Here is a 20,977-nt window from a genome sequence, read left to right on the forward strand (position 1 = left end):
GCGTAACATTGAATACAAGGTTTCAACTTTAGTCGATTTATTTATTTTTTTATTATTTATTTTTTCTATGATCTCAAAGTCCTATAAGTCTTAATAGCCCCTGTTACAAAACAGTATACTAAGTAATGTCCATTAATGATGACCTTTAGCCATCCAGAAAATTTTAAATTACAATCATCTTAGTCTAACTCTCTTATTTTATACATTAGGAAACAGAGTGCCAGAAATCTGGTAAAGCCTAAAGCCAGGTCTTCTGACAACTCATAATTTGTGTATTACACCATGCCCATGCACTTTCAGAGAGAGCTTGAGTAAATGGAAGGCAAGAAGGAAGGGGTCTTGCAGCGCTATAAATGGTATTAGTTTGAGCTAGCAAAGTAAACAAACTAACAGATCGGAAGGTACTGATGAGACATTTAGGCATTGGGAACAGTTCTAGTTCTTACCTAGCTAGTGATTAATTTATTCTGCTTGGCTCATGTCTGAACAAAGTAATGCACATAATGTTTCCAAATGATCCTAAGTCTTTAGCAGTCTCTGGTGCCCCACCAGCCACTTGAAGTTTAAAAGGACAGGGTTCTACATATGAACAACAAAAGCTGTCTCTCTCTCTCTCTGTCTCTCTGTCTCTTTCTCTTTGTCTTTGTCTCCCTGTCTCTCTCTCTGTGTGTCTTGCTCTCTCTGTCCCTCTCTTTCTCCAGGTCTTGAAGTGGATGTGACTGGCCATTTTTGTGACATGTAGAAGCAGAGACTACTTATGGCATTTTATTAACTTACACACGTATGCTTCTGTCATGTTCACAGAATGCTGTATATACAAGGCAGGCCATGTATTACCTTTCTTTAAGGTGAAAGCTATGGGAGTCTAATGGCAAACTGAGAAATCTTAGTGTCACACACTTACCATGCAAAGCATTTTATATGAATTTCACTTAATCCTCATAACGACCATGATTGTGAATGTTATTGTTTTCATTTTAGCAACTTTTTCAGTTTTTTATTAATCCTTCCCAGAACATTCTCCCTAGCATTTAATTATGAGAATTTTCAAAACTATATTAAAGTTGAAAGAATTGTACAGTGAACACCCATATACCCACCTAGATTCTATACTTGTTGCTATTTTTCTTTATTTGCTTTATTATATACCTATCAATTTATCCAGCCACCCATCTTAGTTTTTGTTGTATTTCAAAGTGAGTTATAGACATTAGCACATTTTACTCCTAAACACTTACATGTGGATATCATTAATTAGAGTTAAAAATGTTAGCTCTATTAAAAAAACAAAAAAAACTGAGTCCTTCTTTGGAGACATAGTATGTACTCCTCAATTACTTTGAACTTTCCCCTATGAAATAGTAAGATATTTAAATATATATATATAAGCTACCCATATTAAAAAACACTTGTAACTCATTAATGAGAAATAGAAATCTGTGGGGAGGAGGGGGATACCACTGTTGAATTCATAGGCCACAGCAAGCCAGCACTACAAAGTGGCATCTTACCTCACTTCTGATTTTAAATGAGATTGAGGTCATTGCTGCATTTCTGAACACTAACTCCTCTCCTGAAAAGGAGAGTTTGATTAGCCAATTACTTAAGCAGTTTACTAATGATATTGGAACCAAATTTCAATGAACATTTTTTCCCTTTTCTTTCTGGGTGTGACTAAATTGCCTACAGCATGCTGCATGGTTGCTGGTAAAACAGGAAATGGGGTAAGTAATTTAGGTAGGGAATTTTTACTACCCTTTAAATATAAGCTACCTGATTCTTAAAGTACTTTTACTACTACTATCTCTTGTTTTAGAGGGAGTTCACTAGCTGCTAGAGAAATTGGCACAAAGAGGAAATTTTTATTGTGTATATTTAAGGTGTTAACCTTGTTTAATTGGTTTATTTGCACAGCATATTAGTAGTCTATTAAAGCAGACTCATTTTTTTTTGGTAGATTTATCATGAATGTAAATGCGTGTAGTTTGGCAACTTATTTTAAAGGAACACATTTTATACTGGTTTTAGAAACTAAATTATAAAATTAATTATGCTATAAAAGATACATAGTAAAGTCCTAGTTAAGGCAGAACAACAGTGAGTTTATACATAGATAAGACATAGAAAACATAGGTCCACAATTCTTTATCTGAAACCCTTGGTGCCAAATGTGTTTTGAAATTTAGAATTTTTTAGACTTTAGAAATATAATGCAGTATAAATACCATATATAATATACCCATCTCCTCCAGAGTCTGGGATAGTACTATATAATCAAACATTACTATTTCTGCAGTGAAATATATGAATAGTCACAATAAATTTGATAAACAAAGTCTAAATAAATAGCCTCACATGTTCAAGTCAGAGTTTGGTTGCCAACTGAGTTAAGGAAAAAATCTTTAATTTCCCAGAGCTTTCTGGATTTTGAAATTAAAAATTTTATACCAGTATGAAAAGGACCATGTGACTACTGGAGTTTCCTGTGTACTCTGGAAAGAAAACCACAGAGAGAAGTATAAATTTCTGTATCAGAATCTCATACTTGGTGTTTTATAGAAAATTAGTTGATTTGGCTTTTTTGTGTGTGTTGTATTTCACATCTGCATTTTTAAAAGGGTAATAACCACATATTTATTAAAGGTTTGGGGGTTCTGTTAGGTTATGTTAAATTAGTCTCAAATGCTTGTGATTCTGGCATAATAAAATTTGATCCTATGAGAAATTTGTTAGCATAGTCAAGTCAGAGCATGCTATTTTTTAAATGTTTCCAGTTTGCGTCTATCTTGCTTGCTGTTGTTATTTCTTATTGAAGGATTTTAAACTAAGCTTAGTTCTTCCAAAAGATCCTGATCAATATAGGGATACTAGAACAGAAAAAAATATAGAATAGTAGTCTTTTCTCTCAGTGTCCCTAGTTCATTCTAATATCAAAAGGTTGTGGAGGAATTGCCGTTAAAGAATTGATTCAAGGAATTTAGGGAAAAATGTATTGGATATTTTGGTTCATATTTGCTTTAGAATGGTTATTCTGTTGTATCTATAGCAAAAGTGATCCTAATTAATATCCTCATCATTAGTTATCTAGCAGAGGAAAGAGGGAAATGCAGTTACTAAGTATTAAATTGGTACTGAATTTACCTTAATGACTACTGATTCCCCTAAAGGACCATCAGCCATAAGCTAAGGACCTTTGTGAAAACATTCACCCTAAATTATATTAGAAAAGATATTAGCCACATTCAACTTGCAGGATTGAAAATATGGAGTTTTAAGTATTATATTTTTGCCTTAAATGTGAGGTTAAGGTTTCCAAAATGTCTCTTAACGCTTTCTTATAGCTCTTTAATCTGGAAGGAAAAAATTACTGTTGAAGTTTTTAAACTGGATTAACGTGCTTTAAATGTTTTTCAGAGACATGAGGGACTTAAAGTATCAGTTTTCTTAAATATATAATGAGTAATGTTTTAATCCATTTTTAGGATTGGCTTTGGCTACAATCCTTTGTACTCTCTAGAGTCTAAACAATTTTTAAAGGGTTTTCCATTCTTGTGTTTTCTGTTTCACCTTTTTATTCTTTAAAATGTGTGCTCATACCTTAATTATTTACTTTTCAACTGCAATGCTATTTTATGCAAACATCATTAGTTAAACTGTTGATACAATATCAAGATAGTCTGAAAATTTCTAAAATGTTTCTGATAGAGAACTAGGAACAGTTTATGAAGCTAAAACGCTCAGTGTTTGAATAAGTTCTTAAGTGTAAGGAACTAACTTAATTTTTTTGTCAGATGTAGGGCTTATCAGAGTATTTCATTGTTAAACCACAATCCCAAAGCATATGAAAGCACTCTGTTTAACCATTTATTCTCAGCTGGATAAGAATGGGTAGATCAACTATTTCTTAATTTGCATCTTTTAGAGGGACAGTGGTCTTTGTGTGTGTGTGTGTGTGTGTGTATTTAGATCAATTAAGTTTAGCCATTAGCTAAATTATTTTTTGTTTTCTACCTGTAATTCTTAGTGTCTTTTGGTCTTGAGGAATTAAATTACAATGGATATTGACTATATTGTCCTTTCTAATAGTGAAAATAGGACATTGAAAGAAATGATTCGCAAGTTGGCCTAAACACCTCTCTTGTTAAAAGCAGTCCTGTAAATAGCTATAGGACTGATTTGAAGTTTTAATTATTTGAATGATACAGCCTGTTTAATAGTGATACTGCAGAGTAGGACTGTTTAAATATTACCATACCATGTTTTTCTTTCCTTTTTCTTCAGTTCCTTTCTATCTCATTTTAGGTTACAAACTAAAAGCTAGAACTCATAATTGGGACTTCCCCAAACCTATTTATTGGCTCTTGAGTAGATTTTGGGGGAATGTAAAATATTTATTGAGATATTTATATGTTGTTAAATTGATGAGCATTCTAGAACACTGATACTTTAGGATTTGATACTTCTTCTTTACCAGTAAAGAGAAGTACAGCTTTTACATTGATTTCCCAAAAGTAAGCCCCCATTATCAGGAAGAGAGTAGATACAAACATTTTTGGTCTGAGATTATTGTAATACACAGTTTGTAGTTTCTAAGCAATAAATAATCCTCTCTATTCCACCTTTCCATCTTCTGATGTATAAATCCTGGAATCTGGCAATTCTATCTCAGAAAAACCTCATTTGTATGCTTTTGTCTTTGAAGCTTCAAAAACTGTCTTATATGCCATTAAAAAAAAGCAGTTTCTTGATTCTACTAGAATATAGGTCCATGAACTGAGGAATTTTTGTCTGCTTTGGTCTCTGCTTTCTATCTAATGTGTACAATAGTGCCTGGGACATAGTAGGCACTCAATAATATATACTTTTTAATAATCACATAAATTCTTACTTTCATAAAAATGAAGCTTTTCATGTCAGTGAATTAATTTTTATGTTATTCAGAAAGCAGAGTCTGTCGCTGGAAAGAAATGATACAGTTCAGCTAAAAGAAGCCTACAAATGGATAACTCACCCCCTGTTTTCAGAGGAACTGGGTGTTCCCATTGATGGAAAGGTATTGGGTCATCAGCATTTTTAATTTTATTCTGTGGTTTTACTAGTTTTATTTCATTAAATGGCAGAGTTTTGGTTATCCAAAAGAATCTTCTCTTTCAATAATCCAATGAAGGATTTTTAAGATTTTAAAATGTTAATTTCTAACAGTCTTAAATTGAGGTTAAGGTTTTTCTTTGTTTCTTTTTTTTTTTAAAGATTTCTTTGTGATCCAAGACACTTATAACAGGTGCAGTGTATCCTAATTGACCTTAAAAGGTTAGAAGTGAATCTTTGCCTTTAGTATATTTATAGTTTAATTAGATAGATTTACTGATACAAAGCTAAACATAAATAACTAGGAACAAGTGTGGAGTCAGCTCTAGACTATTTAATTTTGGTTATCTGTGGCTAGTTTTGTTTTCAAATATGCAGACAGACCCTATTCAACTACAGTGAGCATGGGCTCAACCTATCCCACCTTGTTGGTATCTCAGGTCCCTCTGTTTAATTTTAAGCAGACTGCCTTTGAAACCAGAACACTTACCATCTCCCTTATTCCAAGGCAGACCTTGCCTCAGCCTTTGAAATGGATTGAATTTTAGGGAAGAGTTCAATAGGTTTCCAGAGATGGAAACAGGACATATTCCCAGCTCCTCTTAAATTAGACTTTAATAGTATGGCCTCATTGCTTCATCGTTTTGCATGAAGGAAATTCCCTGAATATCAGACACACCCCTATTCAAGTAAAGTCACAAAACCATCTTTCAAAGCTAAGTAATTAAAAAATTTTCCTCGTTCTGAATTACATAGCTCTGTTTCCCTCTGTTAGTAAGAGTAAGCTCTGTCCTTTAAACTGACTACTAACAGAATAGAGAATAAAACCACTTCACCGATAGTATGAAGAGGAAATGAGGTGATGAAAGTACTTTGGAAATTAGAGAAGTCATTGATGCAAAATATTTTAACCTCAAATTTCAGTTTGAAGCACAGATAATTTTACATGTTGAATCAGTGAGAACAGAAAATAAAAAACAAAAGATGCGGTAATGTTCTAATGGATTCAGGATGAATGAAGTTTTCTTGAGTAAAAAGAATGTGTTGCAATTTTAATTTTATTTTGTAGATTAGAGCAAAAATTTAGCTATTCACTATTGTGATTATAGAGTCGCTAATAGGCCTGCTGACGATCCAATGCAATCAGAAAATATAGAACACAATAAAAAAGGAAAAATTGTTATATGGTATGATATTTATATATTTTTCTCAGTGTGGAATTTTGTATAATCTCCATGGAGGTAAATGTATATAGAGTATGAACTTGTGCTTTTTTGTGTACAAGGATGTTCATTGTGGCATTTTTTAAAAACAGAAAAAACTTAACTACAACTTAAACGTCCAACAGTCCCTAGAGTGGAAAAGATGTTCGTGATGCAATATTAATTGAATTAAGCAATTTTCCAAGTCTGTTTAATATACAAAGAAGTATATACATTTATGTTTATATTCATAAAAATGGCTAGAAGGAAACATGCCAAACTGTTACTGGTTCTACCTCAGTGGAATGGGATTGAAAACCCATCCTGTTTGATTATTTTATAATTTATTATGATCACTTTTTTAATAAAACAAAAAATTAAGATCTTGCTTTTAAAAGTCAAATCCGTTAAGAAGTTTGAGCACTTAAAACAAGCCTCATACAGAGTTTTTAAGCATGTGCATAAAGTGCTATTTGCTTTGCTAATAATTCTAATCATAGTACTGACAGGAGTAATTCTTCATTTCTTTCAGTTATCCCTTTCCAATTCCCTGAATTCTCATTCATCTTCATACCTAATTGTACATTTATATATTTTTCTCAGTGTGGAATTTTGTATAATCTTATACAAAATTTATACATGTAGAAAAAATATACTTGTACAAAAATGTATACATGTACAAAAAATCATACAAGTTTATTTTAAAATTTGTTTTAAACTTGTTTTTTGTGGGATCACTGATGATTGAGTTTTAGAAGTTAAAAAAAAAAAAAAATGATTTCCTTTACAGCTGCCCTGTGAACAAGCTGATTTGAAAACAGTAGTATTTCCAGTTTTTCTTGTCACTCTTTTTCTGAGCCAGTCTTTGAGAGTTAATTTCTGTTTCCATTCATAAGTTGTTAGATGTTAGTTTCCTTTTGCTCATCTTTAAACTGTCTTTATAATTTTTAGAGCTTGTTTGAAGTGAGTGTGGTCTTTGCTCACCCAGAAACAGTTGAGGATTGCCACTTCCTGTAAGTTACAATGTAAACAACAATGCCAATTGTGCAACATTGTTAATATTTTTTGATTTTCATGAAAATAGTATTGCTCTTCTTTCTAATGAGCCTGTCAGAACTTGTCATGTCTTAGTAGGTTGTGAGCTGTCTGACATAAGGGTCTAGGCAAACCAATGCAGCTCATAGAGGGATTCATTTTGTCTGCTTCTGATATCCTGAATTTAGCAGCCATGTTGTATAAAATATATCTGAATTTTATCCTCCCCAAAATAAACTCATTAATCTTTTATATTACCTTGAATTTTACTTAGACGTGCGATATGCCCAGATTGTTTCAAGCCAGCCAAAAACAAACAGGTAAGGATTCCTGCTTCTTACTCTTTAGTGAGTTTTGTCTGAGCTGAATATTCAAATTAACAACAAAAAGGATATGCATTAGAAATGTTGGCAATCTATTATACTAAGAATCAGTCTTTAAATATTTCCATTTGCTACATTTATTTCCATTTTTTCAATTCTCAACACCTTTGCCTTTGGCTGGGAAGTCATAACACACAAATGTTCTCATGCTTGTGTCAGTGTCTGGATTGTTTCCCCAAGATTATGTCATCTGGGAAAATACCTGTTCAGTATCATCACCATTCCAAACTTTTGTCTAATATTTATTTTCTAGAAATCGGTGTTTTGAAAATATAATCCAAAGTAAATTATTTTATTTAGAACAGTCCTGAATTAATAGAGCCTATTTCAGGCTACATTTGCCAAAAGGTATTTTATTTAAACTCTCCTTTACTGTCTGATGTGAGCTGGTCTTCATGTTAATGAGAAAAATTAGTTAGCATGTACTTCTAGGTTCTATTATGCCAGGATAGAATAGCATGGCATGATATTGGCAAGCTTTCACACTCCAGTTACTTAGCTGGTTTTGTGTAGACTCAGGCATTCCTAGTTTTACCGACGTCCATTTTGCTGTTGTGGTTGTTAAAAAGAATATAAGTTTATTGCCAAAGATACATCTTTTGGTCTTTCCTCTTGCCTGGGGTGGGAGGGGAGGGTTGGGGAGTTTGTAACATTTGCCAAATACCCTGTGTGGAAATAATCAGAAATGCAGGAAGCCTAAAACACTTCTTGCCTCCCTTTCTCACATCATGGTATACCTAGAACATTACCATGTTTGGCCAGCACCCTGAGGTTAACAGATGAAGTTGCTCTAAGTTGTAAGCAATAGGCCTGGGGGCTCTCATTGTTCCAGGCCCTGCCCCTCAGCCCTGGTGAACTAGAGGGATCTGGGCACAACTGTAGCCCAGTGGTATGCTTTGCCATACCAATTGGGAAGCTCTGCCCAAATGAGCTGTAAGCCATATTTATATTAAAGATCTAGTTTTATTTTTTGTTATCTTTGAGGAAGTATATAAGTACCAGCATCAAATAATAGAGTAAGGAAGTTTTTGTCAAACGATCATGGACACCACGCCATTTGGCCAGTAGGTGTTGTATAGTCTTAAATGTAGTTTTCCTGCCTTATGGCTGGGAATAATTTGAATGACCTTTTGAGATTCTTTCAGGCCTAAGATTTCATATCTTAACAAGCAGGCACTTAATTTTTAATTCTAACCCTAGGACACCTTAGGGTTCCCCAGAATATGGTTTAGAAAATCAGTTTTTTGATGATAAACTGTTTAGATACCTACATTATTCTTCTTTTCAGTCAAGTATAATTTCTCATAACAGAAGAAATAATTGTGATTTATCATAGTGACCACAAATATATGCACTAATTAGTTCTAGTATGTCTACCATGAGGTTTGGCTTTTCTTATTTTAAAAAACCCAGAGTGGGACATTTGTAGATGCCCTTTAATTCAGTATAGTGGATTAATTTACTTTCTCAGAGGTTGGTGAGTGATATTGAATTGCTAGATGCCAAGTCAGGCTGGTTGGCTCTGTTTTACCCCTTACCCTGGCAGCCAACTCCTAAACTATATACCGTGGCCCCTGAGGGATGTAGGGAAGAAAAGATAGATGGGTCAGTCTAAATTTCTTTTGAGGTCTAGGAAAAAATATTCAAAGCACATTTCCTGCAATGTCATCATTTTTGTATTTGAAGAATACCACATTTTGAGGGGAATGGGAGAGTGCAGTGAAGAAGACATTCTGCTAGATCCACCTGGTATTATAGACATAGACTAGATTGAAGAGAAGGGTTATAGGGTCTACCAATCACAGAACTGACAGTATGAACACTTGTGCTTCATTTATTTTCTTGAAGTTATTAAGTATTTCTCCCTTTTAAGTATGGTTTAAAATGATATAATTTCTCCAACCATGTTCTTTGTTTCAACTCTGATGTTTTCTTATATGGGTGATAAAATGTCTTTTCTTTTCATTTTACCCTATATAGTCAGTATTCACTAGAATGGCAGTTATGAAAGCTTTGAATAAGATTAAAGAAGAGGATTTCCGCAAGTAAGTAGAATTATAGTAACAAGAAATAATCATGGAATTTTAGAATAAAGGGAATGTTAGAAATAATCTGGATTATCTCTAAAACAAGACTAGATGTATTTTAGGGAACAGGATTGTGTCTTAATCTTTATTATATCCCCAATCCCTGGCTCAGTATCTGGCATGTAGTGGTGTTCAGTAAATGTCAAATTAATATTTGAATTTATGAATCATATCCAACTTCTTTATCTTTTAGAGGAGGATACTGAGGTCCAAAGAGGGAGTTGACTTGCCTAAGATTTCAACTGGGCAATAGAGAGTGGACATAGAGCCAGGTTTCCTGATTCTCCAGCCTACTACTGGCCCCATTACATCCCTTGTCCTGGATTTCCTGTTATTGTACATCTCCAGAAGAGGGAGAAAAGGGCTCCTGAGTTTCCTTTCTTGTTAAAATATACTGAACTACAGTAAATCTTAGATTTAATTCTCAGTGTGTTCATTTTATTTAATAAAATATTATCATAGTTATCCTTCCAGAAGAAGTTATGACGAAGGTTTCATATATTTTTCTGACTAAACATGAGTCTCAGAATGGAAATATTTTTATTAAAAAAATTTTTGTTTTTTGGCCACGCTGCATGGCTTGTGGGATCTTAGTTCCCGAACAGGGATTGAACCTGTGCCCCTTGCAGTTGAAGCACAGAGTCCTAACCACTGGACTGCCAGGGAATTCCCTATTAAACTTTAGGAAGTAAAGACAGTTACTCTCTACAAGCAATAGTTCCTGAGTTTCTAAGTGCTTTCTTTGTTAAGACATCTTGGGAAACGGAATGAAAACTTTAAGACAAGCATTTTGGATTAAGTCCACACCTAGTCATTTACAGGTAGATTCCATTCCATGGCTTTGGAATTTCTCAGATGGTGGACAGAGAATAAAGCCATGCATTGCTCTTTCTGGTCTGTCCTCAGCTGGATTGAAGTTTCTTAGCTAAAGGACAGAGTCTGCCATATTCCACTTTTTCTGGCTCTGTGGTCTGATTCCCAAGGTCATAGTTGAAATGAAGAGGAAAAAGAGAGAAAAATGTTGGGAGTACCCTCGCCATAGATGGGACATGCTCATGTGGCCAGTCTCTGACTGCACACCAGCTTTACCCAAATGACTGAGGACCTTGTCAGCCAGCAGCAAGTGTTCATGGATAGCAAAATAACCTGGAGAGGTTGCCACTACATATAGATGCATTTTTTTCCCCAAATCTCCAGGTTGATTTTGGAAACTGTCATTTGGGAACATGAGGCCTCCTGAGCATGAATGTTATTAGCGAGCCCTTATTTACTTAGTGCCACTCTCATGTATTAAAAGTGGTACTCCAGAGGCCTAAGAGACCCTTATGGTTCCAAAACTTAAAATTAGGGAGAGGCTTAGTCCTTGAGAGACTCAGGCTCTGTGTAACTCAGACAGTGTTGATTCATCTTAGTTATGTGTTTCAATATCATGTCTGGAAAATAGTAGCTGTAAAATTTATTTTGTTTTGCAGGCAGTTTCCTTGTCCTCCAAACTCACCAAAGGCTGTATGCAGTGTTGTTGAAATTGAATGTGCTCATGGTGCTGTTTTTGTGGCTGGTAAAATATTCAGTCCAGGATATACTTACATTGTCAATTTTCTCTGCTTTCTGAAAAACTCAACTAACTCCTCCTCTGTTTCCTTCTTACTGTTGTTATTAATTTCTGATTAGTTAACTCTTTTGAGAACTAGAGCTGATAACCAAGTTTATTGTAGGTTCTGTAGGCATTCTTAAGGGTCACTCAGGAGATTTGTTATTTAAAATGCCATGTTGAAGGGAAATGATACTTCCCAGGTTTAATAGTTTTCATCAGAGATGGCCAGGTAAAAATATGGGTACACGTACAGACCTCAGACTGGTCAGGAGAAGGGAGAGGATGTTTTATAACATGAAATCAATCCTGAAAAAAGTTATTTTATTATCTGCAAAATGACTAAACATTTGGCTTCTGCCTGGAAAAAGAAATTGTTGCATTGACTTTCCCAAGAGGTAAATCGGGTAGACAGTTTTTGTTTTGAAAGCTACAGCTGTTTCATAGTAATAGCTGAAATGAAATTGCTCTTTAGTCTTGAGTATAATACCCTGCCCTGGCGTAATAAAAGCTACCTGCCTTGGAGTAGCTTTTTTCATAAAACAGTGAGTCATATTCTGTTAGGGTTTTTTTTTTTGCTTACAAAAACTTCAAAATTTCCTGTATTTGAATTCTTTGGAATACATTATCACCAATGACTATTACACTGAGAGTGTTATTAACCAGGCATAAAAACAGTAGTTGCTCTTTTTTTAAGTGATTCATAGTGTGTTCCATAATATTGTAACTTGTTCAGTCAGCCAAAAAGATTAATAAGTATATTGAGCATTCCTTTAGAACTCATTTGATGATTCATACCGTGTCTTTAGCCATCTCTTCTATTGCTACCTTAAATTTTTTCATTTAATTATGTGTATGTGTTGACTCTCCAAATTAGATTGTAAGTTAGTTGAAGGCTAAACCTTGTTTTATATCATAGCACCTAGGATACTGGCACTCAATAAATAGCTGTTGCTTTCCTTTTTATCCTGTTGTGTTAAGCACACCATTCCATCCAGGTGACCTTTATATTTCTTTGGCAGGGAGATATAATAAATACTCCAGGAATCTACCACAAACTCCTTGGATAATTGACGGAGAAAGGAAGCTGGACTCTTCAGTGGAAGAATTAATTTCAGACCATCTTTTGACAGTGTTCAAAGCAGAGAGTAAGTGTTATAATATCCATATTTTAGTTACATTGTCATTCATGAATAGACTTCTTGAAGGTGGCAGGAAAGATTTCTATATTTTGTAAACCACCACCAAGTCTGGGCCCCTTGGCTGGCAGCTTCCTGTGAACAGGGACCGCTGTGTCCTGAGCTCCTCTGCCCTGGGCTGGATTTGAGCCAAGGTGCCCTAGGATTTCTCTCCTCTCTCAAGATTACGCTTTTTCCTGGGCAAATTCAAAACAATTGAAACTACTTTAAATGAATGCACTTAAGCTCTGACCTTGGGACACCTTGAGCCTCTGCCTCTTTTTGGGAATATGAGGTAATTAAAATACAGCTTCCACATCAAGTGCTGTTCAAGAATAATCACTGGCAAATGCCCAGCTTCAATCTTAACGGCTAAAGTGGCCTAGAATAAAGTTCAGGCCTAGAGAAAATAGATCAATAGCTACCATTTTACAAAGACTTAATAGTAGTTGTGTTGTTTTAATTTCCTAAGTATTAATGAGCCCAGGTTTGTGGGGTGAGTCAGATCCTGTCAGGCATATGCTTTCTTTGCTCAATAGGGCTATCAGGTCAAAGGAGTAAAAAACCTTGTGATTTCACCTAGGATTAGACTAGAGGAAAGGGACTAAGATTTCAATCACAAGAAACCATGTTGTACATCAGGAGAAACTGTAGACAATGAGTAAGTATATCATACTCTTTGGAGTGGGTCTCCTAGCATAATTAGAACACCTTTTAAAAAAATATTTATTTATTTATTTGGTTATGCCGGGTCTTAGTTGCGGCAGGCAGGCTCCTTAGTTGCAGCATGTGGGCTCCTTAGTTGCGTCAGGCAGTCTCCTTAGTTGTGGCATGTGAACTATTAGTTGCGGCAGGCATGTGGGATCTAATTCCCTGACCAGGTATTGAACCCGAGGCCCTGCATTGGGAGCATGGAGTCTTATCCACTGCTCCACCAGGGAAGTCCCAGAACACCTTTTTTGAAGGACCAGATAGACCAAGACATCCATCTTTTTCTCTCACAAACCTTAAGACAAGCCTGCTTTAGGAATGGCGAGCAGGTGACCAAAATGAGACATGGCTATCCCTTCCAGCTCTCTGCTTGTTAAGAGGAAAGAGAAGCACTTCAAAAACCATATCCCTCTTATAATTTGTTGCCTATCAGGTAGGTGGGCCCTTTTAAAAAGGGCCTTTAAGAATTGTTTACTGAATGGAGAAGAAAGTAACCTAGCAACGTAATATTTTTCAAAATCTTAGCTGTAAAGGGCTATTACCTACTTGAGCTTTTACCTACTTGATTTAATATTTACACGCTGATTATCTCCTAAGACTTACCCAAGTTACGAAGAAGTGAAAATAAAGCGTTAGCATGAAAAGTGTCCTTCAAACTCTTTTGGGGGGGCTACCTTATTCCCTTTCTGTAAGAAAATTCAAGATTTTGTTCTGATTATTTGGGTCCCAAGGAAGCCTCCATTACCAAGAGGGCTGTTGGGGGGCTCTAAAATAGCTATATGTTTCCCCCTTGAAATCTTTCATGAAGGTGATTTGTTGTCATTTTTCCATTTGAGGAGGGAAAAAAAATTTCTCCAAACTGAAAATAAAGCAAACTGTGTGTTTAGCATCTGTAATTGTGTGCTGAGGAAATTTATTAAGAGCCGCTTGAGAAAAAGCAGACCTCTGGGCCTCTGTGCTAACTGGCTCCTTGTCGTGAAATAAAACCTTGTTGTTTGAAATGCCTGATTAATAGCATCGATTTGCTAAACTTGTGCTTCTCAGATACATTACTCGTTACTTCTGTGATTCACATCTGACAACTCTGGGAAAATGGTTCTGACTGTTGTACCTCTGTGCTTTACAGCTCTATGAAAATAAACCAGTATTGCATGAAGCAGCCTAGCTACTTCTATAAAGCAGAAGTAACTAGTACTCCTTCCCCTCAGTGGGAGATACAAACTTGTTTCTCAGCCACTTCAGACTGACACATCATATTCTCTACTTGCCAGTTCTCTAGTTAATAAGTAAAACTTTGACACACTCTCAAAATCAATATGTCTAAGAAATGTTTTCCTAATACATTTATTACTTCACTTATGGAATAAATATTTGTCATGTCAGTTCCCTGCTGAAAACTGGTCAGTGACTAGCTACAGGGTAAAGTCCAAACTATATAACTTGATATTCTGAGACCGTCATCATCTGGCCTCTGCCCATCCTTCAGTCCCATTTTCTATCTGCCCCCAGGTATGAGAGCCACTACAGACTATTGAACCCCTTACAGTTCCTGATCATTCTTGCCCTTGGTTTTGTCCTTGTTGTTTGTTTGTTTGTATGTTTGAAATATCTGTTCCATTGAGCAGAAGTCTGTAGAACTCACAGGATTAGGGGGATAAGGCAAGGCGTAATGTGAGTTTAGAAAAATCAACTAAATTTTAAGCATATATTTCCTCATACTTAAGGCAGTGACTCCTTTTCCTTTTTTTGTCATTTATTATTCATAATTGCAAATTATTTTTTAAAGTTTGCCCCCTGAAGTATTTCTCAATGTAGGGTCCAAATTTGCAACATTTTTCTAAAAGATATAATAAATACCCCTTCTCCCTTAATCTGGATTTAATGTTTCTTTGGACTTCTCAAGAGCCTAGTTTTCTGTACTTTTTTCTTATTGATGGGCTGGAATTTGTGGGAAGTTTTATGGGCTAATTTATGAATTTGAGATTTCTGGTCTGATTGAGTAGTCACTAGTAGATCTACCTCTTTGTGTCCTGTTCATTCCCTCCACTCCTATCAGTCACAGGTTATGGCTTAGTCACTGTAGGGCCCTGGTTCCCCAGTATTATGCCTGGATTAGAGATGGAGGTGGGCAGGTATAAGACAAACTACAGCCCCCCACCCCCACCCCAGGGAGTATCTTTCAGCTTCCCAGATGCCATTTTGAACTCTCCATGTAGCTATCCATCCCTAGTTAGCACTACTCTTGAGTCTGTTGACTCTGACTAGAAGCTGCTGATGTTGCTATAGGTTTATTAGCTGCTTGACAATGGAGTATAGACATGGAATGGAGGGTTCTTTGGGACTTAATGGTCCGCAGAATCCTACTACCTGCCTGGTGTAGATTCTCCCCCTGGAGAAGAGCCTGACATTGTGCCCCTCATGGCTGCCCTCTTGGCTAGTCCCCAGGTGTTAACACTGCACAAGTTACCCAGACCTCTGAGCAGCTTGAATTCTAGGCCGACCTTAGATACCTAGGCCTTACCTAACCAGTCCTGGGTTGGTCCTCTCTGGGAGACCCACAGTTTTGGGCCATGTGGGGCAGAGAAGAGCCCACTTCACCTTGGCAGTGGGTGACAGGCAACAGCTTGGAGCCCATGTTTCCAACAAGCGTTGGCCTTGACTTGCTAAAGGGATGTCTTAAAGGTGAAGGAAGGGTGAAATCTTACTTTCTTCACAGCTAAACATCCTAGAAAGGAGAGCTGATCTTCAGTGTAGTTTTTATAGCACTTTTCAAGCCTTTTAGCCTTCCTTTTTCTAAAATCTACATGGGACCTTTGCATATTGAACCTTTCCTAGGAGAAAAATGTCTGTCAAAATGGTACAGACCCTCCTTCCCTTCTACCTTTCCTGTCTGTCCTTCCCAGCAATCTTGTCCTTCCTCATCTTGTGCTCTCCAAAGTGGCTGAACTATGGATTGACCAGGGTTTCCAAAACATCCTAGTCTTTCCCAATCCCTGGTACAAGAGGACTGATTGGTCTTGCTTGTCCCAGTTGGCACGAGTCTGAGCTCTTCCAGCTGTCTTTGTGGTGGTGCAGTGTAGACAGTGATTAAGAGACTCTGGAGCCAGACTGCCAGGCTGGTTCAAATCCTGACCCTACCAATTACCAGTGATGTGATCCTAGGCACGTTACTTATGCTGTCTCTGTCTCACCTTCCTTATAAGTAAAATGGGGATAATGATAGTATCTACCTCATAGTGTTAACATATATGAAGTACTTAGAATAATGCCTGCTCGTGGTAATCTTTCCTGTGGTGAAATCATCAGTTATTTCTGTATCTAAGAAAGTTGTCATGGAACCACTTCCCCTGCCCACCCACACTGTATTGACCACTTTCCCATTCCAATATTTGCAGCTTTTAGTCTGTGATGATCCATCTATCTTAAAATGTATACTAGTTATATTGTGGTTCCAGCTTAGGTTTGCTTACATAATGAATTTCCTTTTAGAATCAAACCTTTTTTTCCCCCCTCCTCTTCCTTTCATAGAGTTTAATTCTCAAATAATGTTTTTATTTTGTTTTCTTTTGTTTTAAGGAAAAGACGAAAGATAGATTTTTCACCATAAGTTTGTAGCCAGGGTGGTAGTGGGGCCTTCCTCCAAACAGTGCTCTGCCTTTGGCTTTCCCATGGGATGGTGGGCTGGGATGATAAGTAAGGTCTGGCTTTGACATTAGAAACATCTAGCTCTGCCATTTAATCATGTTCCCTTGGGAAAAGTACTTAACCTTTTAGAAGCTTGGTGTTCTTTTATTTAATACCTACCTCATAAGGTTATAATAAGGATTGAATGAAATAATGTATGCAGAATTTTAGCTCAGTACCTGGTATGTAATAAGTGCTCAATAAGTGGTATTTATTATTATCATTGCTATTTTTAGTAGAGATTGGGATTAGAGGTGTGATGATGACTATTCCTTGGGATTCTCTTGTAGATTGTTTAAGACAAATTGGGTTTCTACCAAAGGATGGGAATGAAAGTCTTAGCACTGTTATGTCTCTGATTTTTTTTTTCTTTATCTGCTTTCCAAAGGCTTTAATTTTTCATCCTCTGGGAGAGAAGATGTAGATGTGAGAACATTAGGAAATGGTAAGATTGTGACAATATCACTTGACTGGAACTAACTTTCAGATTATCACCCTTTTCAGACAGCAGCTTTTTTGTAGTCACTTAGTCATAATCAAAGTTGGCAGAGTCCAGAGCTTCTCCATGTGAGGAAGCCTTGTGGATTATGGAGCTACCCTTGTAAATTATATGACTATGTTTTAACAGGGATCATTTCTTCAGAGGCCATCTTTATTGAATACCTGTAGGTTACAAGGGACTTCTATGTGCATTAACAAAGAGGTGCCTGATTTTTTCCAAAACTTTGATAATTAATTGTTCCTTTTAATAACATTTCAGTACCAGTACAATTTTCAAAATGCACCTCATTTAAATTGCAAAATGTCTTCATTTTAAAAGTGCTTCTGCTCTCTTAGCCTTCATTTCTCTCATTTTACATTGTTGCATTACAAGAAGGATGATGAGAGTAATCCTGAGGTATTCGAGATTTATAGTCCCTTCTTCTCATGGAATCTCAGCTTTTCATTTCACTAGGCTAGGAGAATGTATTTCAATTTGGTATACCTGGGCATTGCTGCATGTGACAACATTACGTTAGTGTAACCAAGTCAATTAGTGGCTGTTTGGATTTGATTTTGTAATTAACACAGGCTTGTTCATGGACTTTTGGGAAAGCAGTCGTTTTTACATATTGCCTGTCCTGGGGTTTAGCAGCCCCCAAACAGCCCCTTGATTCTTTTCACACATTCTTCTCTCCCCCAGATGTAGTCATGTCACTAAACTTTCAGTCCTTTAGAGCTCAACTCGTTTTTTCACACCTCCTAACCCTCTTGCATTAGCCCAAATGTTAACTCCATCAACACGTTTCTGTTTCATGACGGGGTGTGTGCTGCCAGGAAGGCCCTTTGCAATTGAGCTGGTGAATCCTCATAGAGTACATTTCACTTCACAAGAAATTAAGGAACTTCAGCAGGTAAACCACTTCATGACATGGAAATTGTCATGTTTATGCAACTCTGTAACTGATCTAGAGTTGCTAATTGTTTTTCTTTCTCTAATACTACAGAAAATTAATAATTCGTCTAACAAAATCCAAGTCCGTGACTTGCAGCTTGTCACAAGGTAAGGGTAGGATCACTGGAGATGTTTTCAAGAGGGGAGTTTTGGTTGTAGATCATTTATCTGATAAGGGATTTGTATCCAGAATATGTAAAGAACTCCTACAACTCAATAATAAGAAAATAACTCAATTAAAAATGGAGAGATGATTAAGTGAACATTTCTCCAAAAAGGATACACAAAATAACCAGTGAATACATGAAAAAATGCTCAACATCATTAGTCATTAGAGAAATGCAAATCAAAACCACAGTGAGATCCCACTTCACAAAAAGACAGAAAATAACAAGTGTTGGCAAGGATATGGAGAAATTGGATCCCTCATACATTGCTGTGGGATTATAAGTGGTGCCACTTTGCAAAACAGTTTAGCAGTTTCTCAAAAAGTTAAATATAGAGTAACCATATGGCCCAGCAGTTCCACTTCTAGATATATACCCACGAGAAATGGAAATGTACATCCACACAGAGACTTCTGCATGAATGTTTAGCATGTAGTGTAGTAGCATTACTCATAATAGCAAAAAAGTAGAAACAACCCAAATGTCTATGGATGAACAAAATGTGAATGTGGTATATCCATACAGTGGAATATCATTTAGTAATAAAAAGGGATGAAGTACAGATACATGCTACAACATGGAGGAACCTTGAAAACATTATAAAGTGAAAGAAGCCAGACATCAAATACCACTTATTGTGTATTTTACAATATTCACATTTTAATATATGAAATGTTCAGAGTAGGAAAATCTATAGAGACAGAAAGTCAACAAGTGGTTGCCAAGGGCTGGGGGAAATGAGGAATGAGAAGTGATTGCAAATAGGTGCGGAGTTTCTCTTCTGGGGTGATGAAAGTGTTCTAAAGTTAGATTGTGGTAATAGCTGCACAACTCTGTAAACGTACTAAAAATCACTGAATCGTTCAGTTACACAGGGGAATTGTATGTAAATTATATCTCAATAAATCTATTTTTAAAGAAAGGGAAGTTTGGGGCAAGTCTTGTCTGTATTTTATATATTCAGACAAACTTTCTTTTATTGTTTTTGTTTAGAGAGGCAATAGGTCATATGAAAGAAGGTGAAGAAGAAAAGACCAAGACCTATAGTGCCTTAATATGGACAAATAAAGCAATACAGAGGAAGGACATTGAATTCCTAGATGACATAAAGGTAGTTCAGTGCTCTAATTCTTTTATTTTTCTACTGCCTATAAAAGAGTCCTTTGTCTTCTCGTTTATTACCAACAAGTCATAGCGCATAGGCTTTGGGGACTGTGAGACCTGGTTCTAAATCTTGCCTTTGCCATTTACTAGTTAAATGACTGGGCAATTCATCTAACCTGTGTGAGAAGCAGTGTTGCTAGTGATTAAGAGTCTGACTCCAAGGACAGATCGTCTGGGTGCAAATCCTGCATTTCTTAGTTGTGTGACTTTGGACAAGTTGCTTAGCCTCTTTATGCTTCAGTTTTCTTCATCTGTAAAATTAGTTAAAGAATTAAACGGGGTTAGCCATATAAAGCTCTTAGAATAGAATCTGACACATAGAAAACACTCAGCAATGCTATTATTATATTTGGCCATTTGCAAAAAGGAAATAGAAAATAGAACTTATCTAATAGAATTGATGCTCAGATTAAGTGCATAAATAAAACATGTTGTAAATAGGGCTTCCCTGGTGGCACAGTGGTTGAGAGTCCACCTGCCGATGCAGGGGACACTGGTTCGTGCCCCGGTCTGGGAAGATCCCACATGCCACGGAGCGGCTGGGCCCGTGAGCCATGGCCGCTGAGCCTGCGCGTCCGGAGCCTGTGCTCCGCAACGGGAGAGGCCACAACAGTGAGAGGCCCGTGTACCGCAAAAAAAAAAAAAAAAAAGAGCAACTCCAAATGGCCAAGAATCATTTGAAAAGATGTTCCACCTCCAGATTGAAGTAACAATAAGACATCACTTTATTTTTCTGAGACTAAGAATACCGGTTGGTTGGAGGGAGGAGAAGGCTAGTTATATACATTTTCAGTAGAAACGTAAGTGTTTCAGCCTTTTTGGAAAACAATGTGGCAGTGACTGTAAAAATAAAAAATAGACTGGTCTTCTACCCAGTACTTCCACTACTGGCAAGACAAGAAATAAAACTCCAGTGCATAAGGATATGTGCACAAGGATGTTTGTTGACTTTGTTCAGAGTGACAAAATCAACAACAAAACTGGAAACAAAAGTGAATTTCCTTCAATAAGGAAATGGTAGAACATGTTGGAATATTATACAGCTGTTTAAAAAAACTAAAACTGCATGTGATCCCATTTAATTTACGTTTTTGTGTGTATATATGCCTAAAACTGTTGGAAGAAAAGATAGAGGTAGGGCTACATCTAGGACTTGTAGGAACACCCATGATGTTACCGGAAAAAAGCAAGGTGCAAAATAACGTTTATAGTATGAGTGTTTTGGTGAAAACATACATGTCATTAACCTGCT

General features: G+C 36.4%; 1 protein-coding gene across 10 annotated transcripts in view; it reads left to right on the plus strand.

The window, feature by feature from the left end:
* Positions 1-20,977, plus strand: part of PUS10 (pseudouridine synthase 10) — a 73,179-nt gene that overhangs the window by 36,204 nt on the left and 15,998 nt on the right. For all 10 annotated transcript variants that reach the window (XR_010934528.1, XR_010934529.1, XM_067704968.1 and 7 more), the window contains exons 5-15: positions 1,690-1,724; positions 4,942-5,053; positions 7,242-7,303; positions 7,600-7,645; positions 9,689-9,753; positions 11,268-11,353; positions 12,409-12,534; positions 17,348-17,404; positions 18,277-18,353; positions 18,447-18,502; positions 19,555-19,672. Coding sequence is in view for 8 of the 10 variants with exons in the window: in XM_067704968.1 (XP_067561069.1) it covers positions 1,690-1,724; positions 4,942-5,053; positions 7,242-7,303; positions 7,600-7,645; positions 9,689-9,753; positions 11,268-11,353; positions 12,409-12,534; positions 17,348-17,404; positions 18,277-18,353; positions 18,447-18,502; positions 19,555-19,672 (840 nt within the window). In the remaining 2 variants the exon portion in view is untranslated. The remainder of the gene's footprint in view (positions 1-1,689; positions 1,725-4,941; positions 5,054-7,241; positions 7,304-7,599; positions 7,646-9,688; positions 9,754-11,267; positions 11,354-12,408; positions 12,535-17,347; positions 17,405-18,276; positions 18,354-18,446; positions 18,503-19,554; positions 19,673-20,977) is intronic.

The sequence above is a fragment of the Pseudorca crassidens genome, chromosome 14 (genome assembly GCF_039906515.1).
Source record: "Pseudorca crassidens isolate mPseCra1 chromosome 14, mPseCra1.hap1, whole genome shotgun sequence".
NCBI classification, from domain to species: domain Eukaryota; kingdom Metazoa; phylum Chordata; class Mammalia; order Artiodactyla; family Delphinidae; genus Pseudorca; species Pseudorca crassidens.